This window comes from Sturnira hondurensis, unplaced genomic scaffold (genome assembly GCF_014824575.4).
Source record: "Sturnira hondurensis isolate 20B ecotype Veracruz unplaced genomic scaffold, ASM1482457v3 Scaffold0016462, whole genome shotgun sequence".
In the NCBI taxonomy this organism is placed as follows: Eukaryota; Metazoa; Chordata; class Mammalia; order Chiroptera; family Phyllostomidae; genus Sturnira; species Sturnira hondurensis.
The window spans coordinates 4,388,056-4,410,307 of record NW_028089093.1 but is presented as its reverse complement, the minus strand read 5'-3'; the positions used below and the strand labels follow the sequence as shown (position 1 = coordinate 4,410,307).

Genomic DNA, 22,252 nt, shown 5'->3' with positions numbered 1-22,252 from the left:
ACGCCAAAGCCGCGTGGGCCTCTTCTACCAAAGCCGCACTCCACCAAAAGCGCGTCTTTCTTCTTCACCTGGCCGCAGGGATCTCCATTCTGGCAAAGCTGCGTGGTCTTCCCTTTCACCTGGCCAAGAGGGGGTCTGCACTCTGCTGAAACCGCGTGGCTCTCCCTCCTAATGGCTACAGGGGTCTACATCTTTCCAAAACAGCGTGGCTCTCCCCCTCACCTGGCCAAGAGGGGGTCCTCACTCTGCTAAAGCCACATGCCTCTCTCGCAGGCACTCTCTCAGAGAAGCAGCCCCCAATTCCAGCCTGGGTAGCCGCCACTCACTTCTCCCTGGCCCAAAACTTGGCCACAGCTATTTAACATATCTATGAAACCAGTTAAAGGTTATAGATATGTTAAATGACCATTCCAGAGGTTAGCTGCAAAACTGTTGCTATGCAAAACAGCTCTCAATGGCCCTGCTCCATTCGTCCCTTCCCCCAACTGACACCTTGGTGTGTGGGGGGGGGGGTGAGGATATCTTAATATTTCCTCCAATATTCCTGTACACTTTGAGTTCTGGACACCATTCCAAATCTTTTCTGGGCCCCCCCTTGGCTGCACCCTGTATCAGTTCTTCTCTGAGAGTTGCAAGAATGGCGTGGAAAGTAGTGATTTTTCCCCAAGAACATTTTGGTGGGTGATAATTTGCAGTAGATGGGCTGAGGTTCAGTTCTGCTCTTGGGAGGATATGGAAAGCTCTGTGAAATTATGTTTGGTAAATTAGAACAAATATTTTTGAAGTGTATATTTGTGAGAGGATGAAAAATTTTTTTAGATCATATTCACTGCATTATTTTGCTCTTGGATATATTTTGCTCTATTTCTTTTTCAATTTTAAAAGAGCCAGTCATTTAATATGGAATGAAATAAAGTGAAGTTCAGTCTTCTTGGAAATGAAATCTACTAATTTCCAAGTGAATGCTTTATCAACCTTTAACAAAATTTTTTAAATTTTAATTATTTTTAGACGGGGGGAGGGAGAGAAACATCAATGTGTGGTTGCCTCTCGAAGACCCCCACCAGGGACCTGCCCTGCAACCCAGGCACGTGCCCTGATTGAGAATCGAACCGGCAACCCTTTGGTTCAGAGGACAGCACTCAATCCACTGAGCCACACCAGCCAGGGCTAAGCCTTTTTGAATTGAACATAGACTTGCTTATTGTCTGATTGCTATGGCTGAACGATAAATACCTTTTATCTTTTTGATATTGCAGTTGACTCATGTTGACCAGGCCAGCTTCCAGCTCGATGCCTTTGGAACATCATTTATCCTCGATGTCATGCTAAACCAGTAAGTCTTCGTTGAGCTGCCTCACTTGCATCCCCAAACGCATTGAATCCACTTGCTTAGCCTTCGACAAAGTTCTGCTTTCTTACTCTATTTTGCTTCATCTTCCTATATCCGTTAAATACTACATATAAAGCTACTTTATCTATTCATATAATATCGATTATATCTAGTGTAAGTTATAAAGTCTGGCAAACAACAGGAAATGGGTATCCATTTGAAATTGAAAAGCTGTGACAGATTTAAGAATAAAATATGAAGGGCAGGACTTATTTCAATATTTTGCATAAGAATGTGTGACCTAAGTTTCTATGAATGATAATGAATTGTGAAATAATACTTTTGGTATTAAAATATCTTTCTTAAAAACAGCACAAAAGAGGAAGTTACCCTTTTGGCTCCGTGATTCAGAGGACTGGCTGCCAGATGCCGTAGGGTGCTTTGATTTGGGAGTGGATTTCTGTGAGGTTTGGGGTGCTGGGGTTATTCTATAAGTACCATTTAATTTTGGAGACTGTCATTTGTCTATCTAGAATTTTAGGTCTGGAGTGATGGAATTTTAGGTTGGGAAGTGGTTTTTGATAGATCCCTGGATTGAAACTTTTCCCTTTGGGTAAATCTAGTATCTGATAAATCTTGCAGAACTTTTAGTTGCCTTTTCACTTTTTTAAAGAAAGCGTTTGTATCCCACTTTTTGTCACGGGCAAGTGGCAAGAAGCCGGTGCTCTGCTGGCCCGTGCTTCTGAACTGAGCAGCAGTGGCCAACAGCTTTGCTGGAAACAGCTGTGCAGCAAACAGCTCAGGAAGGACATGTGGGGCTGGGAGGACAGAATGCAGACCTAGAATGAGAACCGAAGCCCACGTTGTCTGCCCTGGGGAACCAGGTAAATGGAAGACCAAAAAAAGGATATCTGAGGCAGGATTACATCTGTGGTGCCTGGCCTCTTGTTGGATGTTACATATAAATTAATTCATTTAAATAAAATTTGAAATTCTGTTTTTCAGTTGCATTAGCCACATTTCCAATGCTCAGTAGCCATGTGGAGCTAATGGTTTTCTTACTGGACAAGGCAGGACATTTCCATCACTGCAGAAAGTTCTGTTGGACAGTGCTGGTTTAGGCATTTCTTCTGGGGGTGGGCACCTGTGAACTGTTAGATTACTGGCTAGGTCAGTCATTTTGGTCCATGTTCAATGGGTTTATTTAATAATTTTACTAGGATCCTAATTTCTGTGAAATTTCTGTGAAATTTCCTTACAGATTTGTGGTAATACCATTGTTGTGTTCATGTTTAAGCCATGGGTTTACTTTTTAATTAAGCTGTCTCAAAAGGTACATTTTGTAAGTGATTCTCCCCTCCCCCCACACTTTATAGTTCACAAACAATGTAAATACTGAAAACATTGTTTTAGATAGAATTTGACTATTTGGATGATCTAGTAATGGGAGTTCTTTCTACCTTGATAATCCATATTTTAAAAATGTAACATAAATTATATTTCTACCATGCTCATTAAAACAGAGTTTATTCCTTTTTATAAAATTAATGGCCTGGAACATAAGTAATTAAATGTTTTACACCACACTGTATTTTTTAACCCACTTTCATAGCATATGAGTAAGATTGTATTAATATGATCTGTATCTTTTGTTCCTGCTTGATGTAAATACCCTAAAATTTACATGTCTAAATGACTCATTACATTTTTTAGCAACTTTGATATTAAGGTTTAAAAAACCTCATTATAAAAGCATGTTTGCTCCTTAGAAAAATAATGAAACAGTAGGAAAACATCCTGGCATAACTGTACTACTCAGAGACTGACTACCCTATGTTAAGTTGTCCGTCTCTGCCCTCACTCCCCCCACCCGCCCTGCTACCTGTTCTCCTGCCCTGCTTTATTTTAAAAATATTATTCATCACCCTTTCATAGATAGGTTGACTCACACGAAGTTGCCATTTTTGCAGGGCAAAATTTGACTACTAGCATTTTTATATGATCAACTAATAGCCTACATTTTAATTACCTTGTTTATTGTCTTTTTACTCCCACTAGAATGTAAGCTCCTTGAGGGCATGATTTTCTTTTTCTTCTCTGCTGTGCTTGCTGTATTCTTAGCATAGAATAGGTGCTAAGTCACATTGAATTGAAAACCAGAGGCTGGAACTAGCCAGGAGACAGAGGAGATGGCTGGATGAGGATGGAGGCTGTCAGTCAGAGAAGAGTGAAGCAACAAAAAGGAACAAATGTGAACGTTTGGGACTAGCTTCTAAGAGCTGAGCGTCTATCTTTAGGTGTGACCTGGAAAGTCGGGTTCCTGGGGTTCTATTTCCATGGCTCTCTCCCATCTCCTTTAAGGCATTGTTCTGCAGCTAGTACCTGCTCTGGTTCCTGGTTTCTGACAATTGTAACACCTTGACTTCAGTGTTCAAACAAGAACGGGCATTTATGCATGTCCATTCTTCCCAAACTACCTTACTTCCTATGGAGAAATCTGAGCTCCAAAATGTACTGCCCTATCCCCAAAGGAAAAATACATATGCTCATGAGTATCATAGCACAAAACTGAGAAGTCTAGGGGTGAAGGAGAATTTCTTTTGAGATACTGACAAAAACCCTTCATTGGGTGTTTTACTTCTTATTGCAGTGGGAATTTAAAACCACAAGAAGTCCAAAGGATAAAACCGTAGCATCAGTGGAAATTCCTGGACTGAGAAATATGCAGAGTGCTTTATTTTTTTTTTTTTGCCATCTATATTAAACATAGGTGGCAGGTAGCTAATTTATGCTATGAGAGCCAGGATGATTTAATACGAAGGTTTTTTTCTTATTTTTTGAGAATATTTTTATTTCATGGTTTCAGCCTATGTATTATTATATTGTGGTTGTGTTGGTGTGGGAACAGGAAGAAGAAATATTGAATATGCTCTTTAAAAGCTTTTTTCTTATGAAGCAATTTTAGGGCTGTGGAATAGGTAGAGTTTTTTGTTTATTTGTTATGTTCTAACCTGGAGACCGATAAGTTTATCTGTAGCTGGAGTCCAGTTGCAGAATGGGTCAAACAATACATATTTTTAGATTGGACTGGAAAAAAAAAGTTTTATTACATATTATTCCTTCTGAACTTTCAGTAAACAAGATTATCTCTAATCAAATTACATAAGAGGTCAACCTTTGGGTTATAATTTCTACAGGAGGCAGATAATGAATATGAAGTAGTTAAAAATGAAAAGCACAGCCAGTGCCTATTTTGTCAAGATTATGAAGGGCAGAAAACAATTTTCAGTTCCTTCATGGGGTTGCACAGCTGTGAAAATTCACTGTTTTATTAATAAAGCCAAACATATGGCCTGACCTGGTCAAACTAGTCCTGAGGCCACATCGGGCCTTTCCAGGGGTCAGTGACTGGTATTATATTTTACTGTGAACCATCTCTCAGAATAAAGAAGGCTTAATACAGATATTTAATTGTATTATCTGAGCAGTTTAAGCCAAGTCTTTTCCTGTAAATCTCTCTCCTATTTTTTAAGAAGTGGGTAATTAAACTGCCCAAAGTAATGCACAAATACTGAAAAATTTTCATTCAGTCGTCCTTCGTTCTTTTATAACAGGCGACTTGAGGAAAACAAACCACACTGTGGACAGACACACATGTGCACACACACACTCCACAAAGAAGCCAATACCCCACATGGACTGTGGTTGGCTGTTCTAGGATGTGAAATGTATGATTGGGGAGAAAGAACCCATTTTTTATAGACTGTTTTGGAAGGGATTCTGTGAGATAGTTCGCAGATCTTGGATGATCCTAAATTTTGACTGTATTTTACAGATTTTCTCCTTCTTACCTCCTTATTCCAGTAACAACAAAAATAGTTCATTTTAGTTATAATCCTTCTGTCAGTCTCCCTTTTTCCCTATTTCACAGTGAGGGGGCATGGGGAAGACCTCAGGAATTCAAACGTGAAGCTGTCAGTAGATGGGGTTGCCCATGAAGGAGGGGAAACAGTGGTGGGGAGGGACATGTGGGGCGCGGGGCAGGAACAAGCCAGACAAGGAAAATTCAAAATCAGTTGAAGTGGGCAAGTCTAGTCTTGTCTTTTCTCATTGAGGAGAACCATTTGCCCCGTTAGTCACCTCTTCCTTGGTTTGCACTTGGACTCTTGAATTTTCAGGGAAAGCAGGAGGCACAGTGGTTAAAAGACAGGGTGTGAATTCAACTGGAATTGGAGGTTAGGTCTGGAAGCATCTCGTTAGCTTAATGCTATTTACAGCATTGTAAATACAGGTAGGTGTTCACACTGTGGATAAAAATAAGTGATGAAGATAAGATAAAAATCAACGATGTTGTTATGTGATGATAATGAATAACAATAGATATCTCACCATTACTAATAAATCTGTACCTGAATATCTTGCTGTTCAACTAAATTATGGTAAATGTTTGTTTATTTGTACATTTAATACAAAATTAGTGTGTAGAAGAGGAATCTGTGTTAAATAGTCCTTACAGTTATGGTCTTTTTATTCTTTTTGTATACACACATGTGTATATAAATACAAATGTATACACATATGTGTATATGTACTCAGTATATAGGAATGCATACACATATGTGTGTATGTGTACACACATACAAATATACACACATATCTACATCTCTTAAGCCTCTAGTAAGTGCTATGTGTTCCAGACTGTGAGGACTAGTTAGAAGCAAGGAAATAAGCACTCGCCTGTCAAGGACCCTGTATTCCAGTCGGGAAGACAGAGAATATGTTAACAAAGTAGCTTCACAGACGGACAGTGTTATCATTAGCAAGTGTCTGGTGTGAAGGCGAGGGTGCTACCTGAGCTGTTTGTCAGGGACAGGCCATCTCTGAGAGGTGACAGTTGAACTGCAGGGGCCCCTAGGGAGAGAGAACACGTGTCAAGGGCCTGAGGCAGGAACAAGTTGAGCATGACTGAGAGACAAGAGGGATATTAAATGAGGCTGGAAAGGTAGCAGGGCTCAGACCCTGGAAGGCCTCACGGACCACGGGAGACTTTGGAGGGTAGTCTAGCTGAGGTACTGAATTTTCCCACATCACATGTTGCATCGTTCCCTCCTTCCCCAACTGGCTTATGATTCTTTTTTCATCATATGTAGTTATTATGTATTTTAATGCCTTTTCAAAGCAATCTTTTTTGAAGATACAGTCATTAATGATCACAATACTACTGTAGTATTTATTATAGCTTTATAAGTATCTTACTATATAGCATGGAAAACTATTAGTTTTCTTCTGCAAAATTTCTTAGACATTGTTGCCTTTTCTAATACAAAAAGTTAGGCTAATTTTGTCATTCTCCTTTTGGAATCTCAATTGTATTGTCACTTAACCTATATTTTAATTTGGGAAAAGTACACATTTTTACAGAATTCATTTTTCCATCTGATATCATTGTGTATTTGTAAAAATGGAAGCATATATTTATGTCTCAGTAAAATTTAGTACTTTGATTTTTGTAGGTACTGAACATTTTATGTAGAACATTTTGGTGTGAATTGTATTTCTGTTGTGCTGTGAATATTTTTCCATATTTTATAACGTAGTTATTATTGTTATATAAGAGAGTAATTGATTTGTGTTATACCTTATTAATTTTCTTAATATTGCTTATAGTTTCTCATTATTTCTTTTGGGTTTCCTAATTATATAATATGACTGGAAAATCACAACAGCGTGTTTTTTGTTTCCAAAATAATTATTCTTATCATTGTCACTCACCTTAATATTTTTTTCCAGAAGTTCCTAAACCATTATTTGGTAATAGTAGCATTTTTGTCTTTTTTTGTTTTGTAATAGGAATATCTCTACTACTTACTGTTAAGTAGCATGTTAATCTAATCTCTTTTTAAGAGCTAGTCTTTGTTATGGTAAAGTAATATCTCATATCTTGTTTATTAAATTTTCTTAAAGGAATGGGCATTAGATTTTATCAAATGCTTTTCTAGTCAATTCAAGTGAATGTATAGCTTTTCTTCTTTGACCTGTTGTGATTTACTATATTAATATTTTCTGTTATTAAAAACGATTCTTAACTGCAGAGATAACCTCTACTTGGTCATGTTGCATAATTCTTGTCGCCCGTATGTTGCTGGCCTCTCCAGTTGCGACTGTAGAATGGAACTACACTTTCTGTTGCTGTCGGAATTATGCTGGCACAAGCCGCTGCTGGCCTTCCTGCTGAAAATTGCCTCCAAGGATTTCCCTCAGCCATTTCTGAGACTTGTTCTCTCGTTTTTTTGTCTTGGCACTCTATTCCTGACTCTGAGAGATGCCCTGCACTGACCCTCATGACAGCTGCTCTGCTGGGCACAGCTTCCCCCTCCAGTGATGGCCACTCACATCTGCCTGGAGCGGTCACTGCAAGAGCCCACAAGCCCAAACCCCAGGCCTTCCTCTTGGAGGGTTGGTGCCACCACTGAGAGAATACCCGTGTATCTTCTTCTCAGAGCCGGGTGGAGAAAAGGGCAAGTCCTTTCTTTACCTGGTTCACCACCGCACTTTACATTCAGCCTCCAGGTGAACATCGGTAGGGACAGACACTCTCAGAACGCGAGATTGGATCCCTGCTCTCAGAGTCATGATCTGACCTGATTCCTATGGCTTGACAGTCCCTTTCCCAAAGTATGGCTTATTCAACTTTGAACTATATCCCATGTGGAATGAATGAACACAGCCTAGAACACCAAATACGTTTTCTTGTCACAGTCTTTCCTCCTGCATGAAGTGAGGAATAGATTAGGACTGCACAGCCTTCGTGCTTTAGCTCTGGCCCCTGATTTGTTCTGACCCAGAACTTAGAAAGGACAGACAGTGGTTTTCAGGAAGGGGACAGGCCGACAGCAACAGACAGGTAGTGGCGCAGGTCTGCACTCAACACCTCGGGTGCAATTGACTTTCTCCACCAGTTCAGGCTTTCCCGAGAGTTCAGAAAACCCCAGTGTTCACTCTGGGGATGGGCTTCCACGCAAGGGAGGTTGCCCGACTGCAGATCCTAGTTTCCATTTTAGAATACTGGGACTGATTTTAAGGCAGTTTCTAGGTGAAGATTTAAAAAGCTCAGTCTTTTCAGATACTCCATTATTAACTAGTCAAATAGAAATTATGTTATATTATTAGAATATTTGCATCAACAATTATGAGATTGGTATTAGGGTTTTTTTTTTGTATTAGAGTTAAAAAGCTGTATTAAATAAATTTTGTTACTTATGAAAATACCCTGAAACATTATCTTATATAGTAGAAGACTTTGTTTTGGGACCCCCCAAAACAAAATTTATTTATAAAAATTGTATGTGTATTCTTACGTGTTTAAACTTCAGCCACCTTTAAAAGACGCTCCATTTTATGTAATACACCTATTGAGACTTTTTCTTCACTGTCAAAAATTTTTGAACTTATCAATTTTTATGCCTTTTGGTGCTTCTATCGTTTTTGTTTCACCTCTTCTGCCTTGGTAAAATGGTTCTCTCTGAGGACTTTTTTTTTCTATCCAGGGACACAAAAAGGGTCATACAGGGAAAAATCTGGTGAATAGGAAGGGTGGGGCTTGGGGGTCATGCTGTTTTTGATCAAAAACTGATTTACAGGCAGTTTTGGTGCGCTCGTAAATCACCCATTATGAAAGGGGCAAAGACACTGAAAGAGTCTACAAAAAAAATTCACCGAAGTCGAACGCAACCTCTCACAACAGTGCCAACTGGTACACTGATATGGGCCCACCCTCTAGAAGATAATTCTGTTTTGGGGGGGCTGCCCGTTATATATATATATTATGTTGAAAAGCCATTATCTTTAAAAAAATTTTGAAGCCTCTCCTGAGGACTTGTTTTTTCATTACATTTATTTATTTAATTATATATTGGAAAATGGAGACATTTATTGAAGAAGATACACGATATAAGGAACATTGTGTGTAGGACAAGAAACCCTCAGTCTCCTGCGAAATAGGCACCTTGGCAGCTCACATAGTTCTCCCAGTCACCATTAGTTGCCCTGTAGTATTTTCCTAAATCTATTGATGTTCTGGAATCTCTTTCCTTTCAAAGGTGATTTTAGTTTTGGGAAAAAACAGAAGTCACAGGGTGCCAGGTCTGGGCTGTAGGGGGTGCTTACTTTTAGAAAGAGAGAAAGAGAGAAGGGAGAGGCAGAAACATTAATGCAAGAGAGAAGCATCAGTCGGTTGCCTCTGGTATGTGCCTGGACTGGGGATTGAACCACAAACCTTCAGTTGTGGGACGACATTCCAACTGACTGAGCCAAACCTGCCAGGGCCGAAAGCCCTTATCTTTATCCCAACTAGTCCTGCAACCTTTTTAAAGAGATAAGGCTTGAGCTATTTTTTAATCCTCACCTGAGGATATGTTTATTGATTTGAGAGAGAAAGGAAGTTAGGGAGAGAGAGAGAGAGAGAGAGAAGCATCAATGTGAGAAAGAAACCTTGAATGTTTGCCCCCTGTGTACACCCTGAATGGGGATCGAAACCCACAACCTAGGTCTGTGTCCTGACTGGGCATCGAACCCACAACCTTCTGGTGTACCGTTAGACTCTCCTACCTACTGAGCTACCCAGCCAGGGCTAAGACATAAGCCTTTGATAAACATTATTTTTGATGGATATCGATGTGTTCATCTACTTGTTTCTTTTAAGCCAACTTTGGAAAATTGTATTTTTCCAAAGAATTGTTCACATCATGAGCATTTTAGTTTTATCAGTAAATATATGCTTTTTAGAAAATAATTTGTAAAATTTCTCCTGTACCTATTGTATATCCTCTTTCTCAATGCTACTTTTATTTGTACTGATCAAATATAATCTCATATATAATGTAAAGACACTTAGGAATATATTTATTGCATATAACTAAACACATATTAAAAAAACAATTTTATTGAGGCATTTTTACGTGTCATAAAATTCACCAATTTCAAATGTACAATTCAATGATTGTTGAGTAACTTTACTGAGCATCACCATAACTCAGTTTGAAAGTATTCTTCCTCTCTCCAGTAAGATCTTTCATTCCCACTTAACCTTAATTCCACGTCCTTACCTCCAGACACAGACCATCACTAATTACTTCTTATCTTTATAAATTGGCTTCTCTGGACATTTTATATAAAGGGAATCATACAACATGTGTCCTTGTGTCTGACTGCTTTTATTTGGTGTGGTTTTAAAGCTCACCTATGCTATAGCTTGTGTCACTGGTTCATTCCTTTCTATTGCTATTATTTGATTGTATGGATATACTACATGGTGTCTGTCCATTCACCTAATGATGGGCTTTTTGGTTGTTTTGGTTTGGAGCAATGATAAATAATGCTCCTGTGAACATTCATGTGCAAGTCTGTGTGTGGATGTGAGTTTGCATTTCTTTTAGGAAGGTGTGCAGAGGTGGAAACATTGGTAGTTGTATGTTTAGTTGTTTTGAGAAATGCTTAACTTTTTCCAAGTGGACTTTTTAAAAACTTCTTGCGGTAACAGCTGTTTTTCTGTAAGTTCTGTTTCATAGAGGGGATTGTGTCAAGTGTATATAGTTGCTAAGCTTTCAGGTTTCCAGTCCACGTTTATTGCAAGTCTGGAAAGAGTTCCATGCTTCTCATGGTTATGATCTATGTTCTTTGATTCATAATAAAACTCTACCTTTGAGATTGACATCGAAAGTTGATACTTTATAAGGGGTAAGATTCTATCACTGGTAGAATACCCTAAGGAACTTTATACAGACTTCAAATTTCTTATACTCGCTGAAGCACATTTCGTTTTCTCTTTTTTATTCTTAGTTGAAAAGTGGTCATTTTAAACTGGAAATCCTAAAACTAGATTTAAAACTTCCTCCCACAGGCTGAAAATCTCCTTGGCCCAGCCCAGTGTGGCCTTGATTGTCAGTGGGGCAGTTCTTGGCTGCAGAACCCACAATAAAGGGGAACTGTGTTGGAAGATACTGAAGGGCCTTTGGGTGTGTCTGGCAAAGAGCCGGAAAGTGATCTAAGGCAGAGGCCAATTTTAAAGCTAAAACAAAATTGTTTTAGAAGGGGCATCTGGAAGAAATCCTAGAGGCAATAGGACCCAAGGGGCTGGAGCCTTTTATAAGGTTCAGGAGGCCAAACTTATGGGTGGGGAGGAAGCTGTGGAAGACTCAAGTGAGCCCTTTCATAAGGATAGATCAGAACTGCGCAGAGTGCTGTCAGTTACACCTGCACAGGACTGGGCTGTTGAAGCTTTCCACTTTCTGGTTTGTTTTTAAAAGTACAGCCTCATTGCAGACAGACTGCCTTTCAACTGATTGTTTAATATGACCTTGAGATATTTTGAGTATTACCTGCTTTTTTTATGGGGGAATCTGAAGATTTCAGCATACTTATGAGCATGTTGTTGAAATTGTAAATAAACTGATAACAGAATTATTCAGTATATCCAAGGCTGTGTATGGTCCTTAGTTTTTCAAGGCAAATGCCATATAAATATTATTTTTATAGTTAAAATGATTAAAGTGTATTTTTATATTACAAATCTCCTAGATGAGTTGAAAATGTAATTTGCTAGATGTAGTAAATACTTTTAAGATGCATCAGTAAAACTTGTAATCAGTGGTTTGGCATAATTGCGCAGAAACTTTTGAGTTTTGACAATGATTAGGAAACTCACTGAAGATTAAATTGTCGGGGCTCACTCCTGTTTTTTGTCCAAACTGCTGAGCTCTGTGAAATTATCTAGCAGAGTCAGCAGTATAAAGTCCAAACCGAGGAAACTTACCTGGTATCGCGAATAGGGTTCAGCAGACATATTTAATATCCGAGTTTATGATATGACCGTTAAAATGTTGTGTGAACAAAATTGTTTCAAGGTAAAAGACTCACTTTGAGTAAGTGGACACCTGTTCAATAATAGCACTTACTGCTCGATGGTAAGGGCTGTTTGAGAGTGAGGTGTAAGGTATGTGCTTACCCCAGGGAATGCCATCTGCATTGAGCTGCCTTGTTGCTCTCTGTCTCTGAGATATTTTTCTCACAGGGTCAAGAAATATATATCAATCTGTTGTTGTACACTGTGAAAAATATATTTTTCATGCTTCCCCTATTGGCCTATGTTCTCAGACATGAAATCTTATGTGACAGGTTGTACTGTATACTCCTGTCCCATGAGTGTTAATTGTAATGATACCCAGGCAGAGAGTGTGGCCACAATATTCTCAAGTGACTTTTTTATTTAGTCTAAACTTGAACGTTTTTGACCTGTAATGGTATAGAAGTGATAGTGCTAGACATACTCCTAAGAAACAAAGATTAACAGCCTACTTATTAAAACGGAAGTTTTACAGAGGCTGAAGGCTCTTCTTGGAAACTGGTAGAGGATAAAGATCGGCCTGAACTTCCTTCAATGAAATGGTCCCAAAAGCATAAGATGCGAATCCACAGGCAGCAAGGGGTGGCATCATGGTCTGATAGTGGGAAGGGGTCGTTAATATCGTTGCAGGAGGTGGCCCGTCACAGCTGTATGAACTAGTTGGGAGGAATGATACCTGGGTACCTCTTATAAAGCTGTGGGGTTTGGCGAGGAAGGCACTGTGGTACCCTCCGTGAGGACTACCTTGGAACGACTGTATAGGGCACCCATTCACTTAGTGTATGTACTCCCATTCGCAGGACTGCATCCCTGGTTCCCAGGGACCAATGTGCTTGGGTTAAAGAAGTGAGAAATGTATCTCACAGTAAGATACGTGTTAGATTAGTGCTTTATGACAAGGTTTTTGTGTGTTAATCAAATATTTTAGTATAAGTAGTATTGACATATTTTGTTTAACAAAAACCTTGTGATGACTTACTACAATAATTAGCTCGCTTTGACTTTAATTTTCTCTCATTCAGGCATATTGGATAGAGGGCGCCCTTTGAGGCCTGGAATATATACACGCTCTCATGAGGTTCTTCATTGTGCAGCGTCTCACTTTTCTCTCCCTCTGCTTCTCAAAAGGGTCAAGTGTTCTCTTCAGCAGTGGCAGAAGCAACAGATGGGCCTTTACTGGAGATGCCCCTCTCTCCAGTAGACAGTAAAGCAGCTCAGCTACAGGCAGATCTTCAGGCCTAGTCTAGAGAATTTAGCTTCTCCAATATATTCTTTTAGAAGAGAAACTGTAGTTGCAGAAACAAAAATGGAAGACTTTTCCCTAAGAAAATGGCTTATTGTATTCTCTCTGCTAATGTCCCATGGGAAGAAGAAATTAGCAAATATCTTGCTGTTTGCTTATGCTTTGTTTCCAGGGTCAGCATTTAAAAGCAGTCAAGTGTTATACCTACTTAGATCTGTTTCCATATCAAACTTTGTTTAGTTCTTCAAGGTTATGTATAAGACGCAGGGTGTTTCAATGAACTTATGCCATCCCATCCGGCTTTCACTTATGAATGGGCTCTTTAATTAAAACAGCCCTTGGATAAAAAGGAACAGTTATGACAAGTTTCCGTGTATATTATGTAGATGAAAAGTTTAAATAAGTTTTAATCTTGACTCATATTGCCAAACGATTATTTTTTTAAAGGGACAGAAAACAAAGGGAAATTGATATAAAGGATTTAAATTTAACTAAAGTAACACCTATTGTATATGGAGAGGACCAGTATGGACTGGGCCCAATTTTCCCTACATTCTATATTGATAATATTATATAGTAATAATTCTTTTTTATTTTTTTAAAAGATTTTATATATTTAACTTTAGAGAGGAAGGGATGGAGAGAGGGAGGGAAATATCAATGTTTGCTTGCCTCTTGTGCGTCCCCTGCTGGGAACTGGCCTGCAACCCAGGCATGTACCCTGATGGGAATTGAACTGCGATCCTTTGGTTCGCAGGCCTGCGCTCAATCCACTGAGCTACACCAGCCAGGGCTATAGTAATAATTCTTGTTCAGTATTTGGCCCAAAGCTCTCTAAGACCCTGAAATCTCACCAGAAACAAAAAAATTAGACTATTTTGCATACAAATATATTCAAATATAGTATTACTCCCCTTAACATGCTGTACCCTCATTAATAGAAAAATAAATAGGTTGATTTTTCTTTGCTACTATTATGAACGTTGTCATTACAGATAATAGATAATTTAAAAAATGAACTCTTTATATTCAACTCAATGCATTAATGCTGATTGTTACTTGGGTATGTGATTTGAAGCTTGAAAGTATCAGAAGAGAATTTGTTTTATACTCCTCGCTCATTTGTTCATTTATTTATTTCTTCACTCATTACATCCATTTGTCTAGCATTTATATGGCACTCACCCCATACTGGGCACTACTAGATTTGGGTAAAGAGATCTGAAATGACAAGGATGCTGTCCTCAAGCACATGACAGTCTGGTCTGGGTAGAGATGCCAACAGTGATGGACAGCATATGAAAGGGCATAACACATCAGTGGGAATGTGTGAGAACTTTATCGAACAGAAGGATATCATTTGCTAGAGATATTTGTAATTTTCTGCAGGTACCAACCCTTGTTTGCTAGTTTTACATTGCAACTGATTAAAACTCTTATTTAGGTCTCTTTAAGATATTGGAGTATAACAAATACAGTATAGTCCAAATAACATATACAAGATCTGTCTGGAAAAAGTCCGGCTATTGTTAATATGATGAGAACGGTTTGCACGGCATCCGTGTAACCTGACAGCCAAGGAGAGTGTACTGGAATGTGCATGTGTGAACAATGACCTCACTGTGCTAGTCAGTGGGGGTGGTAGACATCATTGAATGAGCATGTGGACTGTGTGGCCATCCCATTCAAAATGACTGCGTGAGAAGAGCAATGAATCTGCATCAAATTTTGTGTTAAGCTTGATCATTCCTCTGCAGAAACTGTTTGGGTGATTCAGAAGGTTTTTGGGGATGATGCAATGAGTGCAGCATAAATAAAAGTGCAGCACAAATGCTTCCAAGATGGTCAAGAATTTGTTGAAAGTGATCCATGTTCTGGAAGGCCTGCAACACACAGAACACCTGAGAATGCTGAACGTGTACGGGCTGCAACAACAAAGATCAGTGACTGACAGTGTGAGATCTAGAAGCTGAGCTGAGGATTCCAAAAGCTACTCTGTCTGAGACTCTGATACAGGATCTTGGCATGAAACACGCTATGGCAAAATTCATTCTGTGGCTTCTGCTACCAGAGCCGAAGGAACATGGTGCAGCTGCTGCTAATGACTTGATTCAGATCACTACCAATGAACCGGATTTCCCCGAGAAGGTCGTAACTAGAGATGAATGGTGGGTTTATGGCTATGATCTGGAAACAAAGGCCCAGTTGTCACAATGGAAGTTGTCTTGTTCTCCACGCCTGAAGAACACACAGCAAGGGTGCAACAAGATGTTAATTGTGTTTTTTGATTGGGAAGGTGTTGTCCTTCACAAGTTGTCCTTCACATCCCTCCAGGCCAAACAATGAGTAAGGAGTACTACCTCGATGTTCTTCATTGATTGAGAGATGCAGTGCTAGGGAAATGGCCGTAGAGATGGGCAACCGGTGATTGGCAGATTCATCATGACAACACGATTGCTTGTGCATCTTGTGTTCTGCAGAGTGTTTTGGTGAAACATCAAATTACCCAGATGATTCAGGCCTCACACAGCCCAGATTTGGTGCCCTGCGACTTCTGGCTTTTCCCCAAACTAAAATCACCTTTGAAAGGGAAGAGATTTCAGACTGTTGCTGAGATTCAGGAAAATGCAACAGGGTGGCTGATGGTGATTGGGAGAACTGTGTGAGGTCCCAAGGTGCCTACATTGAAGGGGACTGAGATGTCACTGTCCTATGTACAATGTTTCTTGTATCTTGTAGTTTTTTCAATAAATGTCTCTTTTTCATATTACATGGAGGAATACTTTCTGGACAGACCTCATATGCACAATTTAAAATATTATGAAGAGAATACAGTATAACCACTGCCGCTACCAGCATCCCTGCCATATACTGTCCCCCTCCCTGCCACTGGAAACAACCACCATGACTTTTGTGACAATCATCTTATTAATTTTCTTTATAGTTTCGTTACCTATGCATGCATTCCTAACCACAAAGGTATGTTTCTCTCTCTCTCTTTTAAAAAAAGTGAAAGTAGGATGATCTTGGGGTTTTATATATGCAGTGCTTACATTCCATAATAGTCATTATTCTTTGGGGTGCTCAAATTGTCCCAAAGTTGGCTAGTGGGAACCCTTTCATTTAGGTTTATGTTTCCTTTTGACCTGATCCATTACTTTGTAAGTGCTTCTTTGCTTTCTTGGACAACAGATTCACTTTTTACTTTAGAACTGATTTCTGTTTTTCTGTGGTGACTAATTTACTTACTGATCCTTGTCTTTATTTTGCTATTTCAGTTGTATGTCTTATTACAAAAAAAGTCAAAGATTAATAGCTATCACTTATTCTTATTTTTTATTGTTATCTGTTTTAATTCACAAAGCGAGTGTCATCCTGTATAATACCAAGTCAGTTACTACCCCAAACCTTCTTATAACCCAATCTTTTAAAAAAATTTTTTTTAAAGATTTTATTTATTTATTTATCTTTAGAGGGGAAGGAGAGAGGGAGAGAAACATCAATGTATGGTTGCCTTTTGTGCATCCCCTGCTGGGAGTTGGCCTGCAGGGAACTGGACTACAACCCAGGCATGTGCCCTGACTGGGAATTGAACCCAGATCCTCTGGTTCACAGGCCCGCACTCAATCCACTGAGCTACACCAGCCAGGGCCTGTAAAAATTTTTTAAAAATATTTTATTTATTTATCTTTAGAGGGGAAGGGAAGTAGAGAGGAAGAGAAACATCAATGCATGGTTGCTTCTTATGCATCCCCTGCTGGGAACTGGCCCCTGCTGGGAACTGGCCCCTGCCGGGAACTGGCCTGCAACCCAGGAATGTGCCCTGACTGGGAATCGAACCACAATTGTCTGGTTCACAGGCCCATGCTCAATCCACTGAGCTACACCAGCCAGGGCTCATAACCCAATCTTAACAACTCCTTAGAGGTATTTAAAAACATACATGGTTGTTAAAATGGACTTCTCTTTTTTAAATGTGTTCTTTAACAACTGAAACTTGGTTTTTAATTTTTTAGTTTATTTTTATTATTTTTATTTAATATTTTGGGGTGACATTGGTTAATAAAATTATATAGCCTTCAGGTATACAATTATCTAATAATCATCAATATATTTTATTGTGTTTACCTCCCCAACTTGTCTCCTTCTATGACCATTTATCCCTCCCTTATCCAATTATTCTTATTTTTAATCAAATATTGAACCAACACAGTAGTCAGTGACAGAAGCGTTACAATTTATTGCCTTCTGGGAGGATTGCTTTGCACATTATGATAAAATTAAATGAAATAGAGGCCATCAGATATAGCTTCTTTCAGAATGCCGTGACAGTTAACCGTAAGTTGGGGTGGAAGTGATAATCAGGATTTGAAAGAAATGTTAGAGTTCTAAGGGAATTGTTCTTAATATGCCCAACATTGAATTAGTCAGTTAAAAAGGAATTACATTTTTTCCCTACCCACTGGTGAAATTCTTAATGTCTTTTTCTTTTCTAAACCAAAGAGGTTTACTTAGAGATCTGTAAACCCCACTCAGTTCATCTCAAACTCAGAGAAGTGATCTTGGGGTTCAGGCCTTCTTGACCATGTGGAGAAAACAGATACCTACCCCGTGATCTATATGCGAGATGATCAAAGCTGATTCAACCCAGAGAGAGAATGAGCACTCTTGTCTGGTACAGGGCTCCTGAAAAAACGTCACAGAACATCTGATCTCTTTTCTCAGTGAAGCTGTGTAAGATTTGGCTAGGGCAGGAGTTATCTAAAGCAGAAAGAAGAGACAGAACAGTGACATGGTGATGTGGAAGTGCCTCTGAGCTGAGCTGTGTGAAGATCAGTGAGCCCTGGGAGGGCCGGGAGACCAGGCTGCTTTGTTGGAAGTAGGCTTAAGTGAGTTCTTGATGGCCATGCTAACACATATGGCCATTATCTGGTTGATAATGGAGGACTGTCAAAGTTTTTAAGTGATTGAGTCTCAAAGCTCAATCTGTTTGCAGAAAGATGACTTTGATAGTAGTAGGGAAGTTTGATGAATCATGAAAACAAAAACCTGATATGGTTCCGGCCAAAACGGAGGTGTAGGTGGAAACACTGTGCCTCCTTGCACTACCAAAATTGAGGGCAACAAAGATTTGGAAATAAAACACAACCAGAACAGACAGAAAACTGAACTGTACAGAAGTCCGACAACCATTCAACCAGACCAGTGAGAGGGGTGGAGTCGGTGGCAGGCAGAGAGGGATCGTGGGAGGAAAAGGCAGTGGCTGCCAGACCCGGGAGCGCAGGTGGCACGGGGTGGACCATGGTCACACATTCACACGCAGATAAACTAGGCAAAAACGGGCAACAAGACAGACTGTGCAACCCAGGGCCCCAGTGACAGGAAATAAAGTCTAAAAGCACCGATTGAAAAGGTGCCGGCTCTTGGGAAGTGGCAGAGGGGACTGAAATCCGAGACAGAGAGAAACAAGTGTCATTGTTCCCTCTCTGACCTCCCTCCCACATACAGTGTCACAGCCCAGCCACTGGGTTGCCCTGCCCTGGTGAATGCCTAAGGCTCTGCCACTCATATGTAACAGGCTCAACTTGACCAAAAATGGCTCAATCAGAAGAACAAATCAAAGCCCCAGAGCCAATACTTTTAAGTGGCCAAGAGATAGCCAACCTGTCGGATGCACAGTTCAAAATACTGGTGATCAGGATGCTCACAGAACTGGTTAGGATGTGCACAGAACTGGTTGATTTTGGTTGCAAATTAGATGAAAAAATGAAGGCTTCACTAAGTGAAATGAAGCAAAATGTACAGGGAACCAATAGTGATGGAAAGAAAACTGGAACTCAGATCAATGGAGTGGACCAGAAGGAAAAACAAAACATCCCACCAGAAAGGAATGAAGAAATGAGAATTCAAAAAAATGAGGAGAGGCTTAGGAACCTCCAGGACATCTTTAAACGTTCCAACATCCGGATTATAGGGGTACCAGAAGGGGGAAAGAAACAGCCACGAGTGGAAAACGTATTTGAACAAATAATAAAGGAGAACTTCCCCAGTCTGGCAAAGGAAATAGACTTCCAGGAAATCCAGGAAGCTCAGAGAGTCCCAAAGAAGTTGGACCCAAGAAGGAACACACCAAGGCACATCATAATTACATTAGCCAAGATTAAAATGAAGGAGAGAATCCTAGAAGCAGCAAGAGATAAAGGGACAGTCACGTACAAAGGAGTAGCCATCAGACTGTCAGTGGATTTCTCAAAAGAGACCTTCCAGGCAAGAAGGGGCTGGAAAGAAGTATTCCAAGTCATAAAAGGCAAGGACCTACATCCAAGATTGCTCTATCCATCAAAGGTTTCATTTAGAATGGAAGGGCAGATAAAGTGCTTCTCAGATAAGGTCAAATTCAAGGAGTTCATCATCACCATGCCCTTATTATACGAAATGTTAAAGGGACTTATCTGAGGAAAAGAAGATAGAAAATACGAACAGTGAAAGGACAGCAAACTCACAGTTATTAACAACCACACCTTAAACAAAAGCCAACTAAGAGGACAGCTAGATCAGAAGCGGAACCATAGAAATGGAGATCACATGGAGGGTTAGCAACAGGAGTGGGAGGAGGAGAAGGGGGGAGAAGGTACAGAGAATAGGTAGCATAGAGGATGGGGAGAAAATAGGAGGAGGACAAGAACAGTATGGGAAATGTAGAAGCTAAAGAACTTACGACACATGGACATGAACTAAAGGGGGGGAATGTGGGTGGGAGGGGGTGTGCAGGGTGGAGGAGAATAAAGGGGGGGAAATGGAACAACTGTAATGGTGTAATCAATAAAACATATTTTCTCAAAAACCTGGTATGTTTTGAGCTACTTAGTAAGATGCTTGCTTTTACTAGTGATTTTGATTCACAGAATAATTCCTGAATCCCATAGGTAGTATTACTTTTTTGTCTATCATAGTAGTTTTAGTTATTGATATAATGAAATTGTTTTCCTATAGTACATTTTGATAATGAGTTAGTTGAGGGTGCTTTGGGCTAAAAGTGACAGAAGTGTCTGTTTTTCTCAGAGTTGTGTCTGATAGGAGATTCTTTCCTTTTCTAACAGCCAGTCCAGAGGTTGGGCAGTCCTAGGTGTGACCACAGCTCAGCTGCTTTGCCATTCTTGCGTCCAGAAAAGACAAAAAGACCACCTCCTCCTCCGTCTTACTGCAGGGAACCAGGGAGCTTTTTTACTGAAACTTCCAAAATCTCGTCGGCCAGAATTGGCTCAAACATCCCGCTAAACCAATCCTGGGCAAAGGACAAGGTCTCTGTGATGTGTTGATACTAAGCAGGATCACCCTGGAGCTGGGATGAGTTTATCCCCCACCAATTTCCTGTCACATGGGAGAAGGGAGGACCTCTGACCCATCAGGGTTCTGTTAGTGAGAGGCATATGGGGCAGATGTGGGAGAGATAGCTAATGGGGTCTGCAAAAGACAGCTTTGGAGAAGGGTGGTGTTCAAAGACAGACTGAAGTGCTGTTGTCATACTGCTGCCGAGTTCATTCCACAGACTGGCTGAGATGAGAACCCTTTGATCTTTTAAAAGCACAGCCCTTTATATTGGATCCTAGAGGGGCTCGCTTTATCAGAAAGTAGTGGGTCATGTGCCAGTAAAACCTGGGAATTCTTATTGAATTTTATTCACTGGCTTTTGTAATGCCACGTACATCTTATTCTTTATATCCATGAGACCCTGTAACACATGGCTTTAAATTTTTTTTTCATTTTAGTAACTTTTCCTGTGAGTAACTGAATAATTAGATTCAAAGTATCCAATGTCAGGTTGCCCAAGAATAGCTGTAGCATGATGTGAAATTCAGCTCTCGACTGTGGCCCCCACTGGAGCCTGTAGCTTCCCTGGTGGGAAAGTCAGTAGGGCCTCAGGCCTTTCCAGCCCTCATTTTACCCTCCCAGTACCTTAGCCATGGCTGCATTCCGTCCTTCTTTCTGATGGGTGGTCCCCTAGCTCCCTTGGTCCTGCGAATCATCCTTTCTCTGATAGAATTATTCCATGATGATGCGTTGGCTGGGTCTAGTCCTCTCCCTAGTCCATGCAGGTGACTTTTTAGAGGTATTCTGCCTCTTTGGGGTAACACAATGGCCTCACTCTGAAAGGGAGTATGTCGGGCCAGCTAGGAAGACAGGGAAGGCTTTTGTGCACTGTGATGTCTCTCAGGTTTCACTGCACCAAATGCACGGTGTGCACAGAGCCATCTCCACTGAAAGGGCGATTGGAGCCCATGAACCCAGGGCTACATCAGACTTCACTGAGAGGTTAGGAACACTCAAGCAGTAATCATTTAGAAAAATAACAAAATCAAGCAACTTTATAATGAAAACTTCTGTTTTCTGATATAAATAACATACTAAAAATCCTTTAAAATTATTTGGGTAGTTTTGTATGAATTGAAGAATTGAAGTCAGTTCCGTAGTGAAAATGGTTGATTGTCATTCTTCAGTGAAACTTTATCTGTGTAGATGAGGTATTCTGTCGTCTCGTGAGTAGTCCCTTCCCCCCATTACTTTCTGCCTCTCTGGATCTGATTTTTATGTGGATCTGGTCCCACCCTGATTCTTCTTCTAAACCTGTGGTTCAGATTTGAACTGACAACAAAGCTTCATAGAGGTCACAAGGTCTCTCACTTTGCGATGCACCTTGCATTTGAAAATGCAGCATCAGCAAACTTCCTAATTAAAATTTATCATGTGCATAGATATTCTTCAAAGCCAAAGTGGT

General features: G+C 40.0%; 1 protein-coding gene across 7 annotated transcripts in view; it reads left to right on the top strand.

Annotated features, from left to right (window-relative positions):
- ADAM22 (ADAM metallopeptidase domain 22) overlaps positions 1 to 22,252 on the top strand; it is a 231,285-nt gene that overhangs the window by 32,476 nt on the left and 176,557 nt on the right. For all 7 annotated transcript variants that reach the window (XM_037066113.1, XM_037066112.1, XM_037066110.1 and 4 more), the window contains exon 3: positions 1,260 to 1,336. In XM_037066113.1, coding sequence (XP_036922008.1) covers positions 1,260 to 1,336 — 77 coding nt within the window. The remainder of the gene's footprint in view (positions 1 to 1,259; positions 1,337 to 22,252) is intronic.